The sequence below is a fragment of the Syngnathus floridae genome, chromosome 1 (assembly GCF_059516105.1).
Source record: "Syngnathus floridae isolate MCC-2025c chromosome 1, RoL_Sflo_1.0, whole genome shotgun sequence".
Classification (NCBI taxonomy): Eukaryota; Metazoa; Chordata; class Actinopteri; order Syngnathiformes; family Syngnathidae; genus Syngnathus; species Syngnathus floridae.
The window spans coordinates 7067434-7088218 of record NC_142413.1 but is presented as its reverse complement, the minus strand read 5'-3'; the positions used below and the strand labels follow the sequence as shown (position 1 = coordinate 7088218).

The 20785-nt window shown below is 41.7% G+C and overlaps 2 protein-coding genes across 6 annotated transcripts; both read right to left on the bottom strand.

The window, feature by feature from the left end:
* Window positions 1–645: 645 nt before the first annotated feature.
* Window positions 646–5339, bottom strand: rap2c (RAP2C, member of RAS oncogene family). Of its 2 annotated transcripts, none has more exons than XM_088375347.1 (3): window positions 4259–5339; window positions 3277–3593; window positions 646–2010 (listed from the first exon to the last, which is right to left on the bottom strand). In XM_088375347.1, the coding sequence occupies exons 1-2, from the start codon at window positions 4529–4531 to the stop codon at window positions 3315–3317; spliced, it is 552 nt and encodes a 183-aa protein (XP_088231473.1). In that variant the 5' UTR covers window positions 4532–5339; the 3' UTR covers window positions 646–2010; window positions 3277–3314. The 2 variants fall into 2 exon arrangements, with proteins under 2 accessions (XP_088231473.1, XP_088231466.1); XM_088375340.1 differs by having other exon boundaries at window positions 3308–3593; window positions 4259–5322.
* Window positions 5340–6246: 907 nt separating this feature from the next.
* mbnl3 (muscleblind-like splicing regulator 3) lies at window positions 6247–19416 on the bottom strand. Of its 4 annotated transcripts, none has more exons than XR_015858003.1 (8): window positions 18476–19416; window positions 13730–13894; window positions 12956–13159; window positions 12666–12890; window positions 12087–12234; window positions 11685–11785; window positions 11003–11121; window positions 6247–7797 (listed from the first exon to the last, which is right to left on the bottom strand). XR_015858003.1 is itself a non-coding variant. In XM_088373627.1 (8 exons), exons 2-8 carry the CDS (start codon window positions 18647–18649, stop codon window positions 11104–11106), a joined length of 1035 nt encoding a protein of 344 aa, XP_088229753.1. In that variant the 5' UTR covers window positions 18650–18749; window positions 18891–19416; the 3' UTR covers window positions 6247–11103. The 4 variants fall into 4 exon arrangements, 3 of the variants coding, with proteins under 3 accessions (XP_088229753.1, XP_088229770.1, XP_088229762.1); XM_088373627.1 differs by having other exon boundaries at window positions 6247–11121; window positions 18476–18749; window positions 18891–19416; XM_088373636.1 differs by lacking the exon at window positions 6247–7797 and having other exon boundaries at window positions 10980–11124; window positions 18476–19415.
* Between the last annotated feature and the right edge of the window lie 1369 nt (window positions 19417–20785).

Genomic DNA, 20785 nt, shown 5'->3' with positions numbered 1-20785 from the left:
ATAGTGAAATAAAACATGCATGCTACAAGTGACATCAAGTTCTGCTAGTTAAGATCTGGCACAACACTGTTAGTACCAAAAGCACACACGTCAACAAGTTAATTTTGCCTCACTAGTATAATGTAGTTTACTTCCTACAAGTATGCCAAGGTTGTCCTACTATTTTAAAGCGTGTACTAGTAAATTGATTGCTGTATGCTAACTTTAGCATTTGAGGACACAATTAAAAGATTTTTTTTTTTTTTTTTAGAATAAGGCTATCCGTTAGTGCAAGTGTGTCAAACTTATTTTTGCTGCGGGCCGCATCGTAGTCATAGTTTCCTTCGGAGGGCCATTAAAATTATCAACCCAAATAAATGTATGAACGTCTCATATGAGTATTAGCTACGCAACAAACTAGTTTTCCAAACAGAGGATAATGAAACTGCTCAAATATTTAAACACTATGAATGGCAATAAAATTTGCTGGCAATAGCTCAATTTTTTTTTAAATGAAAAGTATTTGTTATCTTAGTATTGACATACAAATCCGATGCACAATTTGTCCTTGCATGCCTTGTAAATTTACGTGGCGAGCCACATCTGGCACCCGAGCCTTGAGTTTGACACCTGCGTGTTAGTGAAAGAAGAAACAAGACACAGAGATGCATCAGAAATTATTTTAAGGCTCTGTTAAATTCTCATCTTAATATAAAAACAAACAATATATACCTTTGTAGCCTGATGTCACCAAAGCAAAAACCTAGTATCAAATCAAAATGTTTAAAACTGGCTAATCACATCATAAGTTTTTAATAAATATGATACTATTAAGAGGGGGGAAAAAACAGAAAGCAATGTTAAATCTGTTTAACAGTTTGCAGCTAGACTTATTGAATGACAACAAATGGTCAAGTGGAAATAATGAAAAGACAAAATATGCATGTGGACAAGTGTGCTTGCGTTGGTCCTTCTTCCGCCGCCGCCACCGAGACGCTGGGAAAAAGCGCACGGGGGAGACAGGTGTCCATCTATATGATCCACACACGTACACACACACACGTGTTACTGGGACTCCTGTCAAAGTCATTCAAATTGAGCTAAATCGCCGCATCAAACTTGGATTTGAACATTTAACAACAGCCTTTACTGCAAAAAAAATGCCTTGGTTCAATACAGTCAACCATCCTGTCAACACTTTGTGAAACTAAAAAAAGGAATTTAAACAAAAAAGTGAGCAATATACTGGAAGTGGAACTGAAGTGTCCGTGCTTCAAATTCAAAATGTTTCCTGAAGATGAAATACTTCAGACTCCCCTAAAACCAATGACATATGGAAAGCCATTGTGAGCATTTTATTTTTTAATCTACTTGATATCCAGCTTAAGATCCAGTCATTTGATGAGTATGCAAAAGTTGACCAACTAATCGGCAGACATTTCAATATTACTAGTTAACTGTCTTACTAGTGAAGATGAAGAGAGGCAAAATTACTCGCAGACATTTTTTGTAATTAGTCGGATCCAGGAGACTATTACGAGTGGGCCGAATGTTGACAAAGAGCGTGCTAGTGCACGTACCTTAAGCTGGATATGAAGAATGTTAAAATAAATTGCCCAAACGGCATCCCATAGTGACGCAATACGAGTTTTAATAATAAGAAAGTATATAATGGCGATTAAAGCAGCTTTAAAAAGGAGCTGCTGCCTCACAAACACTTGTTGGTTATTACATTTTTCTGACTAAAAGGAAGGAGGGGAAGGAGATCGGCAGGGGACGAAATTCACGAGCACTTGACTACGTGGCAAGTCTCTCCGTGGTCCTTTCAAGGCTTTTCGAGTGGCGGCACAACCCAAATGTCCCTCTGAAAATCGGGATATCAAAAATAGGAGTCTCGGCTGGCGGTCATGCCTGCATTAAGATACCAGGGAACCTTCAAACCGAGCGGCCATGTTGTGCAGGGGCTGGCGATTCGGGGTGCCCCCACTTCCTTTTGCGCACCACCCCCCGCTGATCTGACAAACACTGCATCTGGAAAGACACACACAAAATCCACTTGTCAGCAAGACCGTATAAAAACATGTTTTAAGAAATTGTCTTACGGCACTCACACACTGGAGTTGAAATATTTTACAAAAGACTTGAAGCTCAAGTACAGCGGTGACGTAACTCCCGTGAGAGTACCCATAAATCTGAAATTATCTTTCTCCACTGAAATGAATGACAATGCCATTAATTTATAGCAGCCTCCTGAATAAAACAAAATAAAATGTTTAGAACTACTATTTTACGTGACAAAAATCTATAGTAATATTAAAGCTACAATCAACGATTATTTCAATAATTGAATAATCCGTGAATTTTTTTATTATTATTGAATCAATGAATTGGCTACAAAAACATGTATAAAGTGTCAACCTATTCATAATCAGAACATTATTTTAAATTGACAGTTCAAGAAAAGACCAAATATATCAAAAAACAAAACTAGGATAAGAATTGTCAATTACTTTGCTAATCGATTCCTGTATTGTCTGGACTTATTATTTTAAGTTTAACTGGTCCTGTGCTATTTACTCAGGTGCAAATTATACATATTAAAATGAAAGCGGCTGGCAAATATGGGTGCAGTACAGCCAAAACAAAAATAATTTGAAGAATGAAGAGATTTAATTGCTGGGAATAAATAAATCAAATATTCCCAGAACAAATTAAAATTGAGGTAAGCTATGTTTTAGTTTCAGAAAATAGATTGCTGCTGCTCTGCAACAATGTCACTTCCTGTTTTGGAACGTCATTTCTTATTCAGGATGTGGCGTTTTTCCTCTTTAAACTGTCTGCTTTGCTCTTTTGCCCGAACCGCCGAGCGGCGGCGTTTGCGGTTCGCCCCCGTCGAACATCCATCTTAAATGTTTTCGCCCACTCGTTCTTCTCGCTACATCTCTTGTCGCTTATGCACATCACGTTGTGCTGGAGCAGTCATCTGATGGTCTCATTTCTACTTTTGTCAAACCGGAGCTTCCATTTTGTTTTTTTTTATACACAGTGAACCTTCACAAATTTGGCCAAAAGAAGATTAATATAAAACTATTGTTTTGGCGCCATCTTAAAGCCAATGGATGAGAGGTTCAAATCTGTCTGAAGACAAGTAAAATAACATTTTAGACATTTTTTTTAGTACATTTATGATGATGACATTTTTTTAGTACGTTTATGATTATGTGATATTGATCACGTTACTAGGCTGAAATCTCTCAGGTGGAATAGAATCCATGCAAATACTTTTATGGGACGTACCCGCGCCCGCCGAGTGCATGAACATCCGTACCTCTTCCTCACTGTACGACACAGGCGGTGCAGCATTGCTCCTGTTTCTCGGGCAGCGTAGAATAGTTCATCTGGCGCACAATCTCAGCAAACAGCTCGTCCACCATGGTCTTGCTCTTGGCCGAGGTCTCGATGAAGGGGCAGCCCCACTCCTGGGCCAGGGCGCGGCCGTCAGAGCCCGCCACCTCACGCTCTGACTCCAGGTCCACTTTGTTGCCCACCAGGATCAGCGGCACCTTCTCGAAGCGCTTCACTCGCACAATTTGGTCTCGCATGGGTCGGATGTCCTCAAAGGAGGAAGAGAAAAATAAATTTGGGCAATTCAAATGACAAAGGTAGCAGAAATATTTTTACATGCTAATTTCATCTCAGCTTTTTCAAACCTATCATCTGTAATGAATGTGATTCACTTAGCAGTCGAATAAAAAACTGTTCGATTCAAAACCAGTGAGACCATAAATGTCAAACTCAAGGCCTGGCCGGGGGCCAGATACAGCTTGTCACATCATCTTATGAGTCCCACGATGACAAATTGAAAACTTTGTGTCAAAAAAAGAAAGAAAAGAAAAGAAAAATAGACACTTTTATTGCCATGCAGTTATTCAAGCAGTGTTTAACTTATCTGATTCCAAAACTTGTTCTTCATCAGTTTGTTGTGTAGCCTATACTGCATATCATTTTCGATAGAAAATATGATTACGAGGCGGCCATCAACAAAAATTAGTTTGACACCCCTGAGTAAGACTAATGTTCTTTTTATTTGATTTGGCACTTTTGGCATATTTATTACATTGAAGCTAGGACTAAACCCGGAGGTTCGCTTTAGCTGGTCAAACTCTAGTTGTTCATGTTTTGATGGTCTGTCAATTTCACAGATTTTTTTCCTATCACAAATGGACCAGGAATGTGTCCCCTGCGATAAATATGGAGTAGGATGGTCATCCTTTCTTACCTGGAAAGACTGCTGGTTAACCAGGCTGTAGACCAGGATGAAGCCCTGGCCGTTCTTGATGTACAAGTCCCGCATGGAGGCAAACTGCTCGGTGCCCGCAGTGTCCAAGATTTCCAGTACAGACGGGGACGAGTCCACCTCGATCTCCTTTCTGTAAAAGTCCTCGATGGTGGGATCGTACTTCTCAATGAAGGTGCCGGTGACGAACTGGACGGTCAGCGCCGACTTGCCGACGCCGCCGCTGCCCAGCACGACCACTTTGTACTCCTTCATTGGTGGTGGACTGAGGCGAAGCTAACTTGGAGCGGCTAACGAATTAGCTTCGCGACGCCCGGAAACATTGACGGGCCCTGTGCACCCCTATTCTTTTGTCAAAAATCAGGCCGGGACAACGATATCAAACGTCGTCTATTTGTGGGTATAATAAACTCGATTGGTCATAACTGCCACCAGTTTAGGATGAAAAACTCGGCGTGTAAAGGGGGAGAAAAGTTGCTACCCTCTCCGCTTCACTCCGCCTGTTAGCTAGCTCGACGGTGGCTAAATCTCCGCGGTCCCATACCCGGGCTCGTCAGGGGTCCGACCCGGTTACGAAGAGGCACTGTCGGGGATGTGTCGTCGAGTGACGCACGCCGCGTACAGCATTCTATTTTGGCGTCACCATTTGGACGCAATCAGCGCGCTGACGGCGGTGCCCCTCAACCTGGCGTGTCCGTCCGTCCGTCCGACGGCCGGGGCCTGCTTGTATTTCCGGGGCTGCCGTCCACCTTTGACGGGCTCCGTGTGTGTTACAAACGCGCTCCCGGCTGAATTGCAGCGGAGAGTTAAACACAGAGGCTCCGAAAAGCAGGCTTGGATTTACAGCGGAAAGCCCTCCATCTGTCTATCGTGCTCATCTTTCTTCGTCGGCAGGCGAGCTGGAGCCTCTCCCGGCTGACTCTGGAAGGAAGGCGGGGTACACCCCGAAATGGTCGCCAGCCAATCACAGGCATCAGTATAACCCCGATGTTAGTTTAGGGGTCGCTTACACTTTAGCTAACCACTCTCAACCTTCTTCTGACAGTGGGAAATAAATTAATCATAACTCTATTTCAAAGAAACACACACAAGTAACAGGGGCGTAGCTAGAATACTTTTGATGGGGTGGCCAGGGTGAAACATCACGTTGTAGTGTACATGAGATGCCGTTGATTATCATACCATCCACAGTCAGGGTTTCACGAAATAAAATACACAGAATATTCAGAGCTTTGCGCGTGACACGGATAAACGTCTAAATATAAAGCAATGTTTTGCGAAGCTTGATTTACTCAATCGTTTGGTGGCTTTGTCTCATAGTTTCCTTTATGCAGTCTTCTATCTCATTCACTGATTCACTAGCTTAGAGCCAGTCAGTGATCAATTGTCACAGAGTCCACACCAAACAAATTACCCCAAGGGGACAATAAAGTATTCTTGATCTTGATTTTGCATACTGCATTCAATGGCTCATTCATTACAAAAACTGAAACATGTTATAATTATAGCATAAAAGCTTTGATTTAATATTTGTCAATTAATGATATCCATGTGCTTTTGTGGATCATTTTAAGTGTTTTGATATTCCTGTATGTCCCAAAGTAGAAGCTGGTATCATACATATTGTAATGGGAGTTTAAGACACTGAAAACAAGCATTTACAATACTCTATATGGATTTGGAAAAAAAAAAAAACACAGAATACTAAAACCGATAAAACTAAACTAAAAAAAATATCCCAAATTTTCCATTCATTCTTATGTATTAAGATGCAGAATGGTAAATATTGAATCGGTTTAACATTCACAATTTCAGTCATGATAATCGGGCCCAAAATTAGCCTGATCATATAAATGTCTACCCCTGTTTAAGTCGATTAATAATATCTATATAATATCTAGATTTGGTCACTCACAAACGATCGCAAACATACAAAAGAAGTGCCATAAACAATGAAAGAAACACCACCCTGGGATCACAATGTGTATTTATTAAAGGTCAAACAGAAAGTGCAGAATAATAGGCACGGTACCTTCGTCATAATAACGATCATAACAACAATGTATACAACTGACAAGTAGCGTGGCATGTAAAAAGCACAAGAAGAAGAAACAGAGGCAAACAATAAACAGCAGTTTTTCCTTGGATATGGCTTATTCTCAAACTTCCCAACTACAACTTGGTATGTTCCTTGAATATTTTGGACACAAGTATCAAAATAAACAGACAATATGAACAGAAAACTACTACTGTGTCCTAAAGGCACACATAGTTCTGCGTGCTACTACTTTGTCTCAGTCGCAGGACAAGTTTGACATACCATTAGGACAACTATGCTATCAGTGAGGCAATACTACACTAGTTGACTAGTCTGTGTACTACTAGTGAAGCACAGGACGTTAGTAATGGTAGAATTTTATATCATAGTAGCACCCAATTATCAACTCGTGAAGTTTTACTTCACTAATAGCACAAAGTTCTACAAGTATGTCAAAGTTGTACAACTAGTTAAAGTCCATGGACTGGTATGCACTCACTAGTAAAAAAATTCAGCGCACTGGTAGAATGACTGTGTCTTAGTAGGAATGTTTTCCCCACCAATGCAGTGTGACATTTCGGCACACCCGTAGAACTAGGGTGCACGATTAAAATCATTAGCGTTTCGGTAATTTTTTTCTGTCACTACTAGTGCCATGTTTGGCCTACTAGTACATGGACACTCAGCTGATATCAAGTACATCAAGACAATTCAGTACATTAGTAGACTCGTAGACACTGTATGACATTTCTGCTCACTAACAGGCCATTTGTCTACTAGTAGGGTTCAGTAGGCTACTAGTGAATGACATGCCTATAATTTGGACCTAGTAGTATTACTAGCGCAGCAGTCATTTATCAGTAAGGTTTAATTGGGCACAAGAGGTCAAAAGTGGAACGAGTGGTAGGAAAAACATTATTAGTAAGGCACAGTCATTGTACAAGTTCACTAAATTGTCTTCTTATTGAGTACAAAGGGTGTACTGGTTTCTAGTGGCTAATATAGCACAGTAGTTTACATGGGGTACCAGTTTAATTGTCTTGCGTACCAGACACCGTTGTTCTACTAGTGCACTATGTTGTCTTATTTATGAGGACAAGCAGCTTACTTAAACTGGGCCTCAAAGATACAGGCTAAATGATCAAATGGCTTTCCATCCCTTCCCTGTCAGCACTCGTGTTCATATGTTGGAGGGCTGTGAAACAATTCATCAAGATGACTCACTCTAGCCGGGGGCAGCGCTATTGAAACAAAACGGCAGGCTGCAGGAGCAAAAAAAGAAAGCGCGGCTATCTAAACGCTGCGACCATCGAAAACAAAACTGTGGCGAAAACGCAGAGTAAAATTCAAAGTTTTAGGAGAACGTGCTCAATTTAGTTTTTCTGACACCCCCAGTCTAGTGATGTCGTTGATATGGACGAATATCAACCGTCTCTCGGGAGTCCCCCACGAGCCACCCGCCAGCAACAGCTACCAAGGGGTCCTATGAGGCAAATGATCAACACGTTGGCCGTGCATGCAATGGATTTCAGATAGTTTGCTGGCTACATCCTGGCCTAAAGATGTTTTTCGTACGTCTATTTACACTGATTCTGACTTTAGGTTAGCATACATAAGTGAGAGGCTGCCAAATAAAGCACATATTCGAGTTATGTTGCCGCTGTCAAATGCCCACCCCCACCAAATAGTTAAGAGTCATTCATTAAATAAGCAAGGCATGAAAGAAAATACAAATATTTACCGTAATTAGGACTTTACTTATGCGCTAGAAATAGATTAGCAATAGGCTTCAACACGTCCAACTTACATTTTAGTCATATTGCTAGAAAACAACAGTCGTTGAGTTTTCAAAAACCTCTCAATTATTTGACATCAACGTAGGATTTGATTCAAATTTAACAGCCTCTTAAATTAAAAAAAAAAAAAAAAGCATTACATAAGCCCAAAAATAATGAACACTTCAAGAAAAGAATATTAGGTAAAAGCGTTCCACTGTACTCGATAGACGTACAGTAATATTAACAATAAACTGGTTGACTATTATATTAGACTCTTTAGTCTAAATTTATTCAAAATAAACATTTGGAGGGATAGTCAGACAGTTCTCTAATATGTACATAAGTGCAAACAAGGTGAAGGTCACACATTCGTAGAGGATGGACATCGGCCAGCACGGCGAGCGACCCCTACCCCCAAAAAAAGGAGACTTGTGGACTGTCTGTCACCACTGTTTATATTTGTTTTTTTAAACAAAAATAAAGTATTGACTTCAAAAATCCCCATTAGCTCCCTGATACATCGACCAATGCTATATAAATAAAATTAGATCGTCTTTTCTGCGTGGCAACAAAGTGATTTCATAACAAACAAATCCATGTCAGCATCTTTTACAGGGCCACTATTCGCATCCAAGGGTTGGATACATTCACCAAAACCGAGACATGATTTATTAAAACGCCTCCTATTCCGTTCTTCAGCCCATACTAACCTACCACACTGACACTCAATAAAACAGCACAGCTGCCTTAAAACGTGTTCTCATGTAATGCGTGGAAACAAAATCCAACATTTCATCTTAAAGTATCGGGACAATGAATCCATTTGAAAGAGGCACGTTACAATTTAGATTGAAGGGATTTTGCAAGCTACAATTGACACACAATGTCAACCCAACTAAAACAATTCCTCTGTAAATTTTGTTCATCTCTAAAGTCTTTTGACAAAATGATGGGATCTTGTTTCAAGTTTCAAGTGCCCTTTGAGAGCTATCAAACACAGGAATGGATTCTATGATGTCAAACATTCAACCCCAAAACTTTTGAAACAGAATGAAAATGACATTTAAAAAGTGAATATGTACATTTGAATTCCAGCATTGCATTAAATGGTGCAGTTCCTTGCATATAATAGTGGATGACTTTGGCCCGATTGAAGTGTTTGCATTCAGTCTAACGTCATCATCATAAAGTCTTTTTTTTTTTTTTGTCTTGAGATCAAAATGTAGCTTTTACAATCTTCATTGAACACAAATCTGTTGTCATAATGTCACCCGTGTGATCAGTTAATTGACGATGATTGAATGATTCAGTATTCTATTGTTGTGTATATAATAGGATATGTTTATAGATAGACTTTGAGTGAAACACGAACATTATTGTGAATGGCTTTTTTTTTTTTTTTTTTAAACTGTACACAACTATAATGGACGCTTTTTTCAGCATAACTTTCCCGTAGGAAAATACAACCAATCCACTTAAACTGGTCCAACTGTCCAGGCAATGTTGGAAGTAACAAGTCAACATTCTTAACTGCCTTTCAAGTATAAAAACAACAACAACAACAATAATAATAATAACAATGCAATAAAAGTCTAACACAATCATTTCTGCACCTGCCATCATTTTTTTTACGACTACAGTAGTTATCATTTATATGTGATCTATTATGATCAAATTCTTTTCTATTCATCTTAGTTAATTTTTTTTATACAGCAGGGGTTTGAGCACCACTGTCATACAGGATAAATACTTTTTTTCATTATTGATAATCTCTCGATATGGCTTTTTACCAATCCCATATACTTTTGTTTTTTTTTTTAAATATATGACAGTGAGTGTATGTTCCCTGAACATTGTTTTGCGTTTGCATGACGTCTCCTCTGCAGCTAAAATCAAAATCCCAATGAAGTCAACATTATAAGCACAAGTGAATATCGCACAAATGAAACGTAGAAGGATTTACACGCAAGGCCATCCGCAAACACATTGTGATAGTTTGTCAGAAGACTGCCATTCAACTCGTCTCCATCTTCCCTCTGTTGGTTATCAACATTCACAAGGTTGGCTTTGAGATGAGTCTAACTATCCTTTCCTCTTCTTTGTCTGTGTCTTATATTTTGTTGAGCTACCAAGAACCAGAGTGGGCTAACGCCATTGTTGTCATATTCAGATGAAGACTGGTCAAAATCAAGTTTTCGAGTCCACAATTGCTATTAGCGCGTTTCTGAAGCTACCGGTGAAATACTGGGACAACTTACATTTCTGTAGCTTCAAAAGTGAGCTTCCAAGATTTGTAGAAGAATCAAAAGAAAGTAGGCGTGTGTGCTGTCTCGTGGTGATTAGTGGTATAACAACTGCAAAGTACAGTTGATATTTTTTTTACCCCCAATATTTATTTATATTTTGTTTTAATCTGTTTTCCCCACATTTACCCCTCAGTTTTTTTTATGGAGAACATATTTAGATTTTTTTTATCACTTCTGATCGAGATGATAGTATGACATTGAAGATGATGACAGTCCCTTGGTCGTGGATTACAATGTCAGCAATATGATCTAATATGAATATATAAAATGGTCAGTCCAAAATTATAATGTAAAATGTAAGAACAAGAAGCATTTCTGTCAAAAAATGATACATTTAAAAAAAAAAAAAAAAATCAATGTCCACCGCCATAAAACTTTAAATCCCTTTGCTGTAAAATAACAAAAATGGACTTAGCCAACTCTTGTTCCGGCTCAGTTAGCATGCACATGTGGTGCACTTTTAAGGTGTCGGTTATTATGGCTGAGAAGAAGGTGGCGCAACCTCTAAAGTTGGCGTGCAGTTAAAGAGGCACACATTTGTCTTTTCTTTTTTTTTTTGGAGGGGTTGGATAGGGCCTTAAGTAGCATTTGGAGAAAGGCTTACTGAATCCAAGGCCACGAGAGCCCCCATCAGCAGTTCGGGAACAGGATACAGGTGGGCCTCCATATTCATGGGGATGCACTGGAGCTCCACCGGCTCGGGAGTCACACGTTCAGAAAGCTCTACTGAGAGACACAAAGAGGAGAGAAGTTGTTATTCCTTAAATATAGAAAAGGTGCAAAAAGGCACAACTGAGGAGCTAGCTGTTGCCGTTTAACGTGTGTTCAGCTAAACACGCGCACATCCATGGTCAGTGGTTAGCTAACATTATTGTGGCTTGTACTTAGCATTAGCAAGATAAACACGTTTTCTGTTTTATCTAACGTCTGAATAATTGTAAGATGAGGAGGAAGCAATAAAAGAAGGCCGGATGGAACGGCCAGTAACGCTCATATGATCAAATGACACATTAAGTGAACAAAGAAGAGCAAACATTTAGACAACATTCTAACACAGCTAACATTTCGTTCCAAACCACTAAGTATAACTTTAACTGAGTCCTCACTAAATGAGGACGACGTAAAATTGATGTAGTACATGAAACTATAATTCCCCAGTCATTCCTTCCTATATACATACATCCTAACAGTTCAAAAAAATATGAAGATATGAAATGAAAAGGAATATATGCTTGAAGGGCTTTCCATACTAAAGAGTCGGATTAAAAGACAAGACAAAGGCAAACCTGATCGGAGGTGGCGGATTCAGTGAAAGGAACATCGGCGACTGCGCTGGAGGCCGACGAAACGGCGGAGGAGGAGGCGGGGGCGCCGTGCATCATGGTAACTTTTATTCAGGCAGACAAGAAGATGAGGATGAGGGGAGGAACAGGAATGAGACGGTTACCATGGCAACAGGTGAAGCCACATTGGCAGGATGATTTTAGGCGTATCGCCGGACATGCAAACAAAATAAAAGCCAAAGTATTAAGTTTAGCAACAAATAGTCATACAATGTGATCAGACGGCAATATCTGACAATTGTATTCAAAATGGACTACGAGTTACATGTTGGATCGGCGTAGGGATTGTGAGGGGGGAAAAAAAATGCCTTTTTTGAGGGGCCTGCGCCGCAGGTGCTCACTCACCAGTAGGGATGAAGGCCGGCTGCTGCAGCTGCATGCTGGCAAGGGCCTGCTGGTAGTGGAACATGTTGGGGTTGAAGACGGGGGCGCCGTTGCTCTTGTCCAACATTTGCCTCTTTGGTAGCGACTGCACGCCTCCTGCCGGAACACCCTGACCACACCCACCGCGCAGAGCATCAAATAGCATTAGAGTAGCTCCACTTTCAAACTCATATGAATGAATGGTGATGGAAGAGTTCTTGGTATTTGAATGAACAATGTATAATCATCCTCTTTTGTTGCACTTGTTAGTTTCAAAGTAAACCTTGAATGGAGTGAATGTAAAATATACGCTTATGTTTAAAAAAAAAAAAAAGAAACTGGCCACCAGAGGACGCTGCAGTGTGATGTTAGCGCTAATGTGACCTCAACTGACTAGGGATAAGGCTAGAATTAAAACAGGCAGATGTGATGAAAATGTTTTGAATTTTTTTTCTATATGCATTTCTTTTATAAGTAGCAGCACATTATCACAGGGTTTGAATCTAATCGAATTGACAAACTGAGCCCCTAAATAGCGCTCTCCTTATGGTGTTGACTCACCAAGGCGGCAGAAGCCGTATTGTGTCCAGCCTTGATCCTGGCCTGCAGGTGAGTAGGAGGGTGAAAGTATTTGCACTTGTCCCGGCCGCAGCGTCCCTTCACGTAGTCCATGCAAACGATCACACAGTTTTCATTGCAATCCACCATGGCGGCCTCTAGGGGGTGCGCATAGCGACAGTCGCTCTCCCCTCGAGTGCAGTTCCCACGCTGGAATTCGCGACAAACCTGCGACAAACCGCGACCCGTGTTTACCTTTCAATGTGCGCCAAAGGAACACATCGGTGCCATACCTCCAACTTATCGGTGCGGGAGTGTTTGGGCGCGGCCGCAGCATTGCCCATGGCAGACAGGCCGGTTGGACTTCCAGGGACCAGCAGGGGAGTGCTGGGCAGCAGGTCAGGCATCAAGCCCATGCTCGGGCCCATGTGGTTTAGGTAGGGACTAAATGGCATACTGGGACTATTCGCCAGCGAGGGAGTCACAGAGAACGTTGTCTGTGGGTTTCAGAAAACGACTTTTGTTACGTCATTGCCTCACAATATTTACTGAGCCAATTAACATATTGTACAGTCCAAACTCTTGCAGCATTACCACCAAACAAAAATTCTATTCTTTATAGTGGCACCTTGACATAAGAGTGCCCTAACTTAAGAGTTTTTTTCAGTGATGAGAGGTCAGTTGGACATCAGTTGCAGTAAATGGCATATTTTGCAGATGTCTTTACAGTAAACAACATTCAAATACAGTTGAACACTTTCAGTGTAGTAATATGTTGCGCCACACTGTCCAGCACTGAGCTTCACTGTAAAATACGGAGTGTAAACATTTGCAGATTTAATAGTCGTTCTCGCAGAGACTGCGGTATGATTAATGGCATAGCGATGCTAATATCCATGAGCTCATCTAGAGTGATTTGCATTATATGCTAGCATTACCATCACAAATGATTTTTTTCCGGATTTAGACTTTCACTTATGTCAGGTGGGTTTGCCCATATCCAATGAGATAAAAGGGTTAATGCCACAACATTTTAAGAAATAAGAATGTCGTATTTGGGGACGCACCATAGGCTGCAGTTGCGCTCCAGGTAGCATGAAGTGCATCTGTTGAGCCAACATGGCGGCAGCGGCCTTCTGCTGGATCAGGTTGTTCCTGCCGTTAATCTCCAGCTGGGTTTTGAGGTGTGGAGGAGGATGCAGGTACTTGCAGTTCTCTCGCGCGCAGCGGCCCTGAATAAAAGAACAGGAAAAGCGACACACTGATGAGCCTCCAAACACTAGACCAGAAATTGCTTATGGAACATTATGGCCACCGCAAAAGATAAACACGACAGAAGCCGATTTGATTTCAAGCATCAAATTGCTCAAACTACCTCGAAGCAAAGGAGCACTTGTGTCGTCAGTCTTGGAAATCTTAACAGAATAACTTAAAGGGTTAATGCCCAGTTGGTGCTCCTTGTCAAAAGTGAAAAGATCCTTTTACCCGTCCCACACACTTTAACAAGTGTAAACCTATCAAAACACACTTTTTAAAAGTATTCCTTAGCTTTTGCTGCCCAACACTGGGATACTATCCAGTACCAACTTCACGTTGAGGTTTAAAAACAAAGACTGTTTTGCTCAGTTGTTCAAATAAAAGGCAGTGTGTACTTACGTCAAACTATTTGTTACTCGTAGTTTAAGTCTACTGTAAAACGTACACATTAAAGCAAATTAAACATTTAAACACCAAAATGTAATCAAACAATTTCATTTTGTCTAATGTGAGTCCGCTAGCTTAATGGCAACATGAGGAAACCATTGACAGCTACCAGAAATGAGCATCGACGGTGATTATAATTCAACTTTTGAACTTCTACTTCTCCACACACACCACAGTGCCAAACATGAACACAATAAACACAACGACAAATAAATAAATCTGTGACTCAACCCGACATCAATAATGATCAAACTTGCCATTTCGTGATCATCACAAAACAGAACGATTTGTTAGCTAAGCGTCAAGTGGGTTTTAAATACAGGCTGGCATTTTGTAAGTTCTGCTAAAATTAAGCACTAATGAGGTCTCCTAGGATCTTGTGCTGGATAATTTATGAACAACGCGCCAGCCGTCTCGGAAATTGTACATGGTCAGATGCGCATTTGGAAAGGTTATGGCTGAGCAAAGAACAATTGCGGCCATGTACTGCTGGAAAAAGGAAAAAAAAAAAAAGTCAATCTCTTCAATTACTGGAGCACTCACTGGCGTCATTGGTGAACTTGACTCAGGTGACCTCAGGTGACCTTAAGTTAGAGGTGCGGTCACCAGCCAATCTCAGGGCACATATAGCTTATTTGCACCACTTTGCCATAAACGCTTGACCCCTATGTACATGATGTGATGTCATAAATACCTGTCACAATTTTAGACCAGTAAAACTTTATGGAAATTTTCGAGTTCAATGAAGCTAACTTGGATATTAGATAAGTGTGGCAGGGCAACAAGAACAGCAGCCTAATCAGAATTCTACGAATAAAATCACAACAACAAAAAAAGACTCCAATACATGTATTAATTTTGAACTATGCAAAAATATTTGCCGCAGTTTGTGAAATTTCCCTCGTAGCCAACAAGCTGAACAAACAAGACCGATGAGATAAAGTTGGAGAATGGAAACAGATGGTCCCATCTCAGCGCTCCGTGTTGTCAAACCATCTTTTATTGCACCTCAAGTTTAATATGTGTCAGACGTTGGGGTAAAAGGTACCACTGTTGTTGCACAGAATCTTGTTGCGGAGAATTAAGCGATACTATAGTTTCTCAACTGCATTCAATTAAATTCTAGACTAATCCCTTACCATTCCATTTTTTGTGTTCTTGCACCTGTCTGTTTTAAGTCTTCCCTGAGCCTGCAGATATGGTTATTTAAATTTCCAGGAACTCAGTTGTATCACATAATCGGGCAAGTAGCCACAAGTTGGTGCAAATGCCCCAGCAAACGCTAAACAAAGCACACAACGAGACACTGAAAAGTTGAAGAGTCTGCCGGGGAATCTCCGCCACCTTGTGGCTACTTGTTTGATACAACGTTCAAATTATTGAGTTCTTGGAAATCCGAATGACACCCGACATTTCAAGACGCAATCTTATCTGCAGGCGCAGCGCGCACTTAAATCAGACAGGTGTAAACACATTAAACAGGAACGGTAAACCAATTTTGTAAACGTCTCGTTCCACAAGGCAGGCCTCCAACGCGTCCTCCTGGCCTTCTGCGCAAAACGGCAGCAGGCCTCTCGCTGCCCTCCATGCCAACAATACCGAGGCAGACTGTTGCTCAGTGCTAAAAACAGCCGTGCCACTCAGGATGATCAAACTATCCAATGGCTACGCGCTCCTGTGCTGTTGCTAGGCCCCCCTCTACACTGCCTTCTCCATTTCTGCTGCTCTGGACGACATAACGTGAAAAAATGGACTAATAAAGCATTCAAACTCAATAAGCAAGGAGACAGCGGCGGCTGCGAGCTGAGATGCTACACGATTTCACTCGTCAGGCTCGCACTTTTCCTTTGCAGCAGGAAACCAAACATCCCGCTTAAGCACACTTTGAACACAAGCTGGGCAGAAATTGTATTATCGGACACCCTGCATGCACAATGAATAAATATGATATTGTAATTCTTCTTGAGAATACAAGACTTGCCGATGATAAATGTTTTATATTGTTTTGTTTCATATGTGTTGGTGCTCCCGTGCTCTGTGTGTAAAGTAGCAGTTAGCTAATTGCATTTAGCCTGTCCATGGCATCTTACATATTTTAGCATCAAGCTAGCAAATGTTAATGAAATAGCTACACGTTTTGGTGTTTTTGATTGTGAGCTGTCCTTGTATGTGCTGCTGGTCTAAACGCGCTAAAGTGGCAGTTGTTGAAGGTTTGGTTGGATTACCATAAACATTGATGCTAATTTCCGTTAGCTCATCTACGTAAGACACTTTGCATTATACATATGCATACATCTATCCAAACAAACAAGAGCTATTTTATTTTGAAACTAATTCTGATCATTATTCTTATTAATCAGGTACAATATTTTCTGTACATAAAAAAATCAATGTGCGCTATAATTCAGACCATTTTTTTTTTAACGTGATGCCGTTTGTAAATACCTTTTTCCTGTTTTACCTGGTTTATGTTAATACCAATTCTTCTATTTTTGCTGAAGCAACCCGTGGGTTTTCGAGGTCGCCTTTTTAAGAAAACATTTTTTTTCATTCATAGATTGACGCAAACAACTTGGTGCCCATTTACATTTTAATTGTGGCACTGAAGCTTGCACATCCTTGCAACAACTTAGTGTGCATGTTTTGCCCAAATTGTATTGAATGTGGATGTATGCATATGCGGCTGTAACAAATGAGGGCGCCGAATAAACGGAAAGCTTGAACCTCAAATCACAACGCAGCCGTAAATGTCTCCACTGACCAAGTCATCGAAAACCTGACAGCAGTAAAGCAACATTTTCCAGCGCTTTGGGTTGCGGCTGTGTGGGAAAGGCGTGTGAGTCACAAGCGCCGTTGCGATGAGAATTGAGGATGCACAGGCCCACGTAAGGACGTGACTGTCAAATTCACTATTTGACACCAAATGTGACTGAAATGAATACAAATGAAGTATCAGAATTCTTGTAACCTATTATCCAACTACGGGACAATTTCCTAATCATACTAGCATAGGAGCGCTAGGTGTTTTCCAAAATTCAGTTTTGGCCGACACCCATGCACATTTAAGGAGACTCTTCTCGGCTCATATTTGCCAGCACATTCCTGGGCCAGGCGCGAGCAAATGAGTCGACGTGATGAAAAAGACACACCTGAATGTGGCACTTGGACGAGAGCCAAACTGAAGCTGCCCAAGGATTGTAGGATGAACCTGTTTGATTGTATTGAAGCGATGAGCTGTAGATTTCTTTTGCTTTGTGTTCAAATCCAAATGTTCAGCAAGATAAAACTTCTGATCTCACTTCAACATACGTTTGTGACGAGAGAGAGAGAGAGAGAGAGAGAGAGAGAGAGAGAGAGAGAGAGAGAGAGAGAGAGAGAGAGAGACTTTATTGATCCCCGTTAGGAAATTCAGGTTTCCAGCAGCATTCATACCAGATGGCGGCAAAGCACTATATCTGTCTAAATAAAACACCTCCACTGATATTGCCTGGCATTACAGTGCTACAAGATTATAGAAATGAGTAGTGGTGCCACTCAATTCACTTTGTTAAAGTGCCACAACAAGGTGTCAAAGCACTACATTTTGTAGATGAACCCCCTCATCTCACTTTAACACACAATAGGTGAATTGTACCAGGCTGGGCCACAAATAACTAAACTCTGCGAATGAATGATGCCTATTAAAATATAAGGGAGTGGGTTTAACACAAAATTATGATTGCCACAAGTAAAAAAAATGCCTTGGAGTAAAATGGGAAACCACATCCCGCCCCAAAAAGGAAACAATAATTGCATTTAAAAATCAGCAGCAATCCACTGTAGTTCCCTGTCACCAAGAACGTAAATGGGTGCTGCAAAGCACACGTTTTGTCTAAACGCAACACAACTCATGCCGACCTGGTTCCTGGGCACAAAATATAAAATGGTTTACGTGTTAGGATTTTTTCCATGCTCTGCAACGGATTAAAGGTGAAGTATTAATACCTAAGCCAACGTAGCTAGCAAACCAGATGGTTCAACGAAAACCACCTGCCAAAGGTAAACAGCGAGGCATCTGCAGGTCAACCCGAGTGACAGCGCAAATATTTTGCTGTCCGCCGCTCGTTTACCTTGAGCGAGTCGAAGCAGGCGATGACTCTGCCGTTGTCCACATGACAGCTACGCGACGGGTGAGCAAACTTGCAGTCGGCGTCCGAGCGCGAGCAGGTGCCTCTCTGGTACTCGCGGCACACTTCCAGGGTCAGCCATTTGGTGTCCCGGCCCAGGCTCACACTCACCGCCATGACCGAGCAAACTCACTGGAGCAACTGGAAACGACGATGCGCGGATGGAAAATGTCCACGGGGATTTCTGCGGAGCGGTGCTGTGTTTTATTGGCTCTTCCTGGGAAAAGTAACAGCTGAAGTTGGACAGGGATGAGATAGCAGAGTCCATGGGGGGCGAATAAACGAAACTACTCTGAGGATATCATGTGTGGCATGGTGGGGAGGGGATGTGGAGGTGGGGTGCCAGTGCCAGGCCCACCCTGCGTCGCTACTCCATTCACGTCAACATGCTGAGACAGAGGCAGTCACCGCAGTGCGCGTTTGTCCCAAAAAGTCACTTGGCAGGTCCGCGTCCTTGAAACGTCCAAGACAAATAGGTGCAGCTCGTTCAAATGGAGTCTGCATTCCAGGCTAGCGGGCACCGTGACGCCCTCATCCAGAGGAAAACAAAAAAAGGGTATAAAAAGGCGTCAGACGACTTCTCACGTCCAGCTTCCACCTTTTACTTTAGCCCCGTTTGCATATTTCCCTTTCTGGTCTCCGTGGCTTTAAAAACGGCCCGAAAAACGCGTTGGCTAACAGAAGAAATGGAGCACTGCCAGCTAAAGATTGTGCGGCGTTGAAGGCGGAAGAGAAGGAGGGTGCTGATGAGGACCACGAGGTAGGAAGGGGAGGAAAGAAACAAGCGACGACAAACAGACAGGGAGGGGACCTGACGAACGAAAGAGGGAGGGCGGCAGGAAGAAACAGGAAAGGCGGCGGCGACTGTTCGCCTCCATTCAGTCAGTGAGAGAGAGAGAGAGAGAGAGAGAGAGAGAGAGAGAGAGAGAGAGAGAGAGAGAGAGAGAGAGAGAGAGAGAGAGAGAGAGAATATTCGGCCCACCAGGGAGTCCAACGTGGCTCGTGACGATAGATAACATTCACTGCTACTTCTCAATATAACTGTTGTTCCTTCTTTGTCCACTGGAGGGCCCAAGCACAACCACTTGCTTGACATTCTGAGATTGTCTGTATACTGTATGTCAGGGGTTTTCAACTGGTTTGGACCAAGAGACCAACATTATAATGAAGAAGCAACTCGGGGATTATTATTTTATTTTGCACCGAAGGAGGATAGAGCTATACAGGCTATTTATTTGCGTCTTTGTGTCTCTTTTAGGAATCGCAGCAATATTTGACATAATTTGGATGGGTAAATGATTCATAGAAATAAAATGGAAAATAAATAAAGTCTAAATAATAAATCCATTTCATTTTTCAAAATGTTACAATTGTTACCCATTTCCAATTTCGGAGACCACCTGCAATACCGCCACAGGCCACTAAAAGGTCGCGAGGCACCGGTTGACAATCGCCGGTATACGTGATCCCTGACGCTGATGATGATAGGTCTCAATAGATGGACTCCAATGGATAAAATGTGGCATAAGTCAAACACAACTGAACTATTCTGAGGTAATTATTTGTTTATTTGCTGTTTGGATTCATTCACTCATCCTAAAACAGCCACTGACTAAAACGTGACGTGAATCACATGCAGCGAGACAGGCGGCGTCCTTGACAAGAGGCCCTCGCCGATGATTAACGCCCGAGCAGCCAGGCACAGACTAACCAGGAGGATGAAAAAAGGTGGAAAGAAAGGAGGCAGGCCAATCGGATGCTTCAGTCAGCCAGAAGCGACGAGCAGACGGCCAATGGCTGCAGATGTTTCCATGACGACTCCTCCCTTTCACTGAGTGCTATTTTCCCTCCACAGTGGCAAAGTACAACCATGGTCGGTCCACATGTTGATTTCACAATGGGGGAGATTTAGAAGTACCTGTTCTCAGTCTCTTACTGTCAAAAAATAGAAGATAATCATATGACATCACCTCAAGAAATGGAAGAGGAGCTTGATGCTAATGTATAATGGTGTCTTAGCCCTTTTGGAAATGTGTGAGAAGTAGATCAGTCATTGTGTTCCGCTGATTGTATCATAAAATTTGTCATTGGGGTCTCTCGACATTGTTTTGAAACTTTGAAGGGATCTATAGGGGTCTATGATTTCAGATCTCAGGTCACAGCCAAACACAGCTCACTAGTTTTCCGAAGCTGAACCGCCACTTGAGATTGGCTGGCAACCGTGATGTCATTTTCAGTCTAAAGGACGTGACA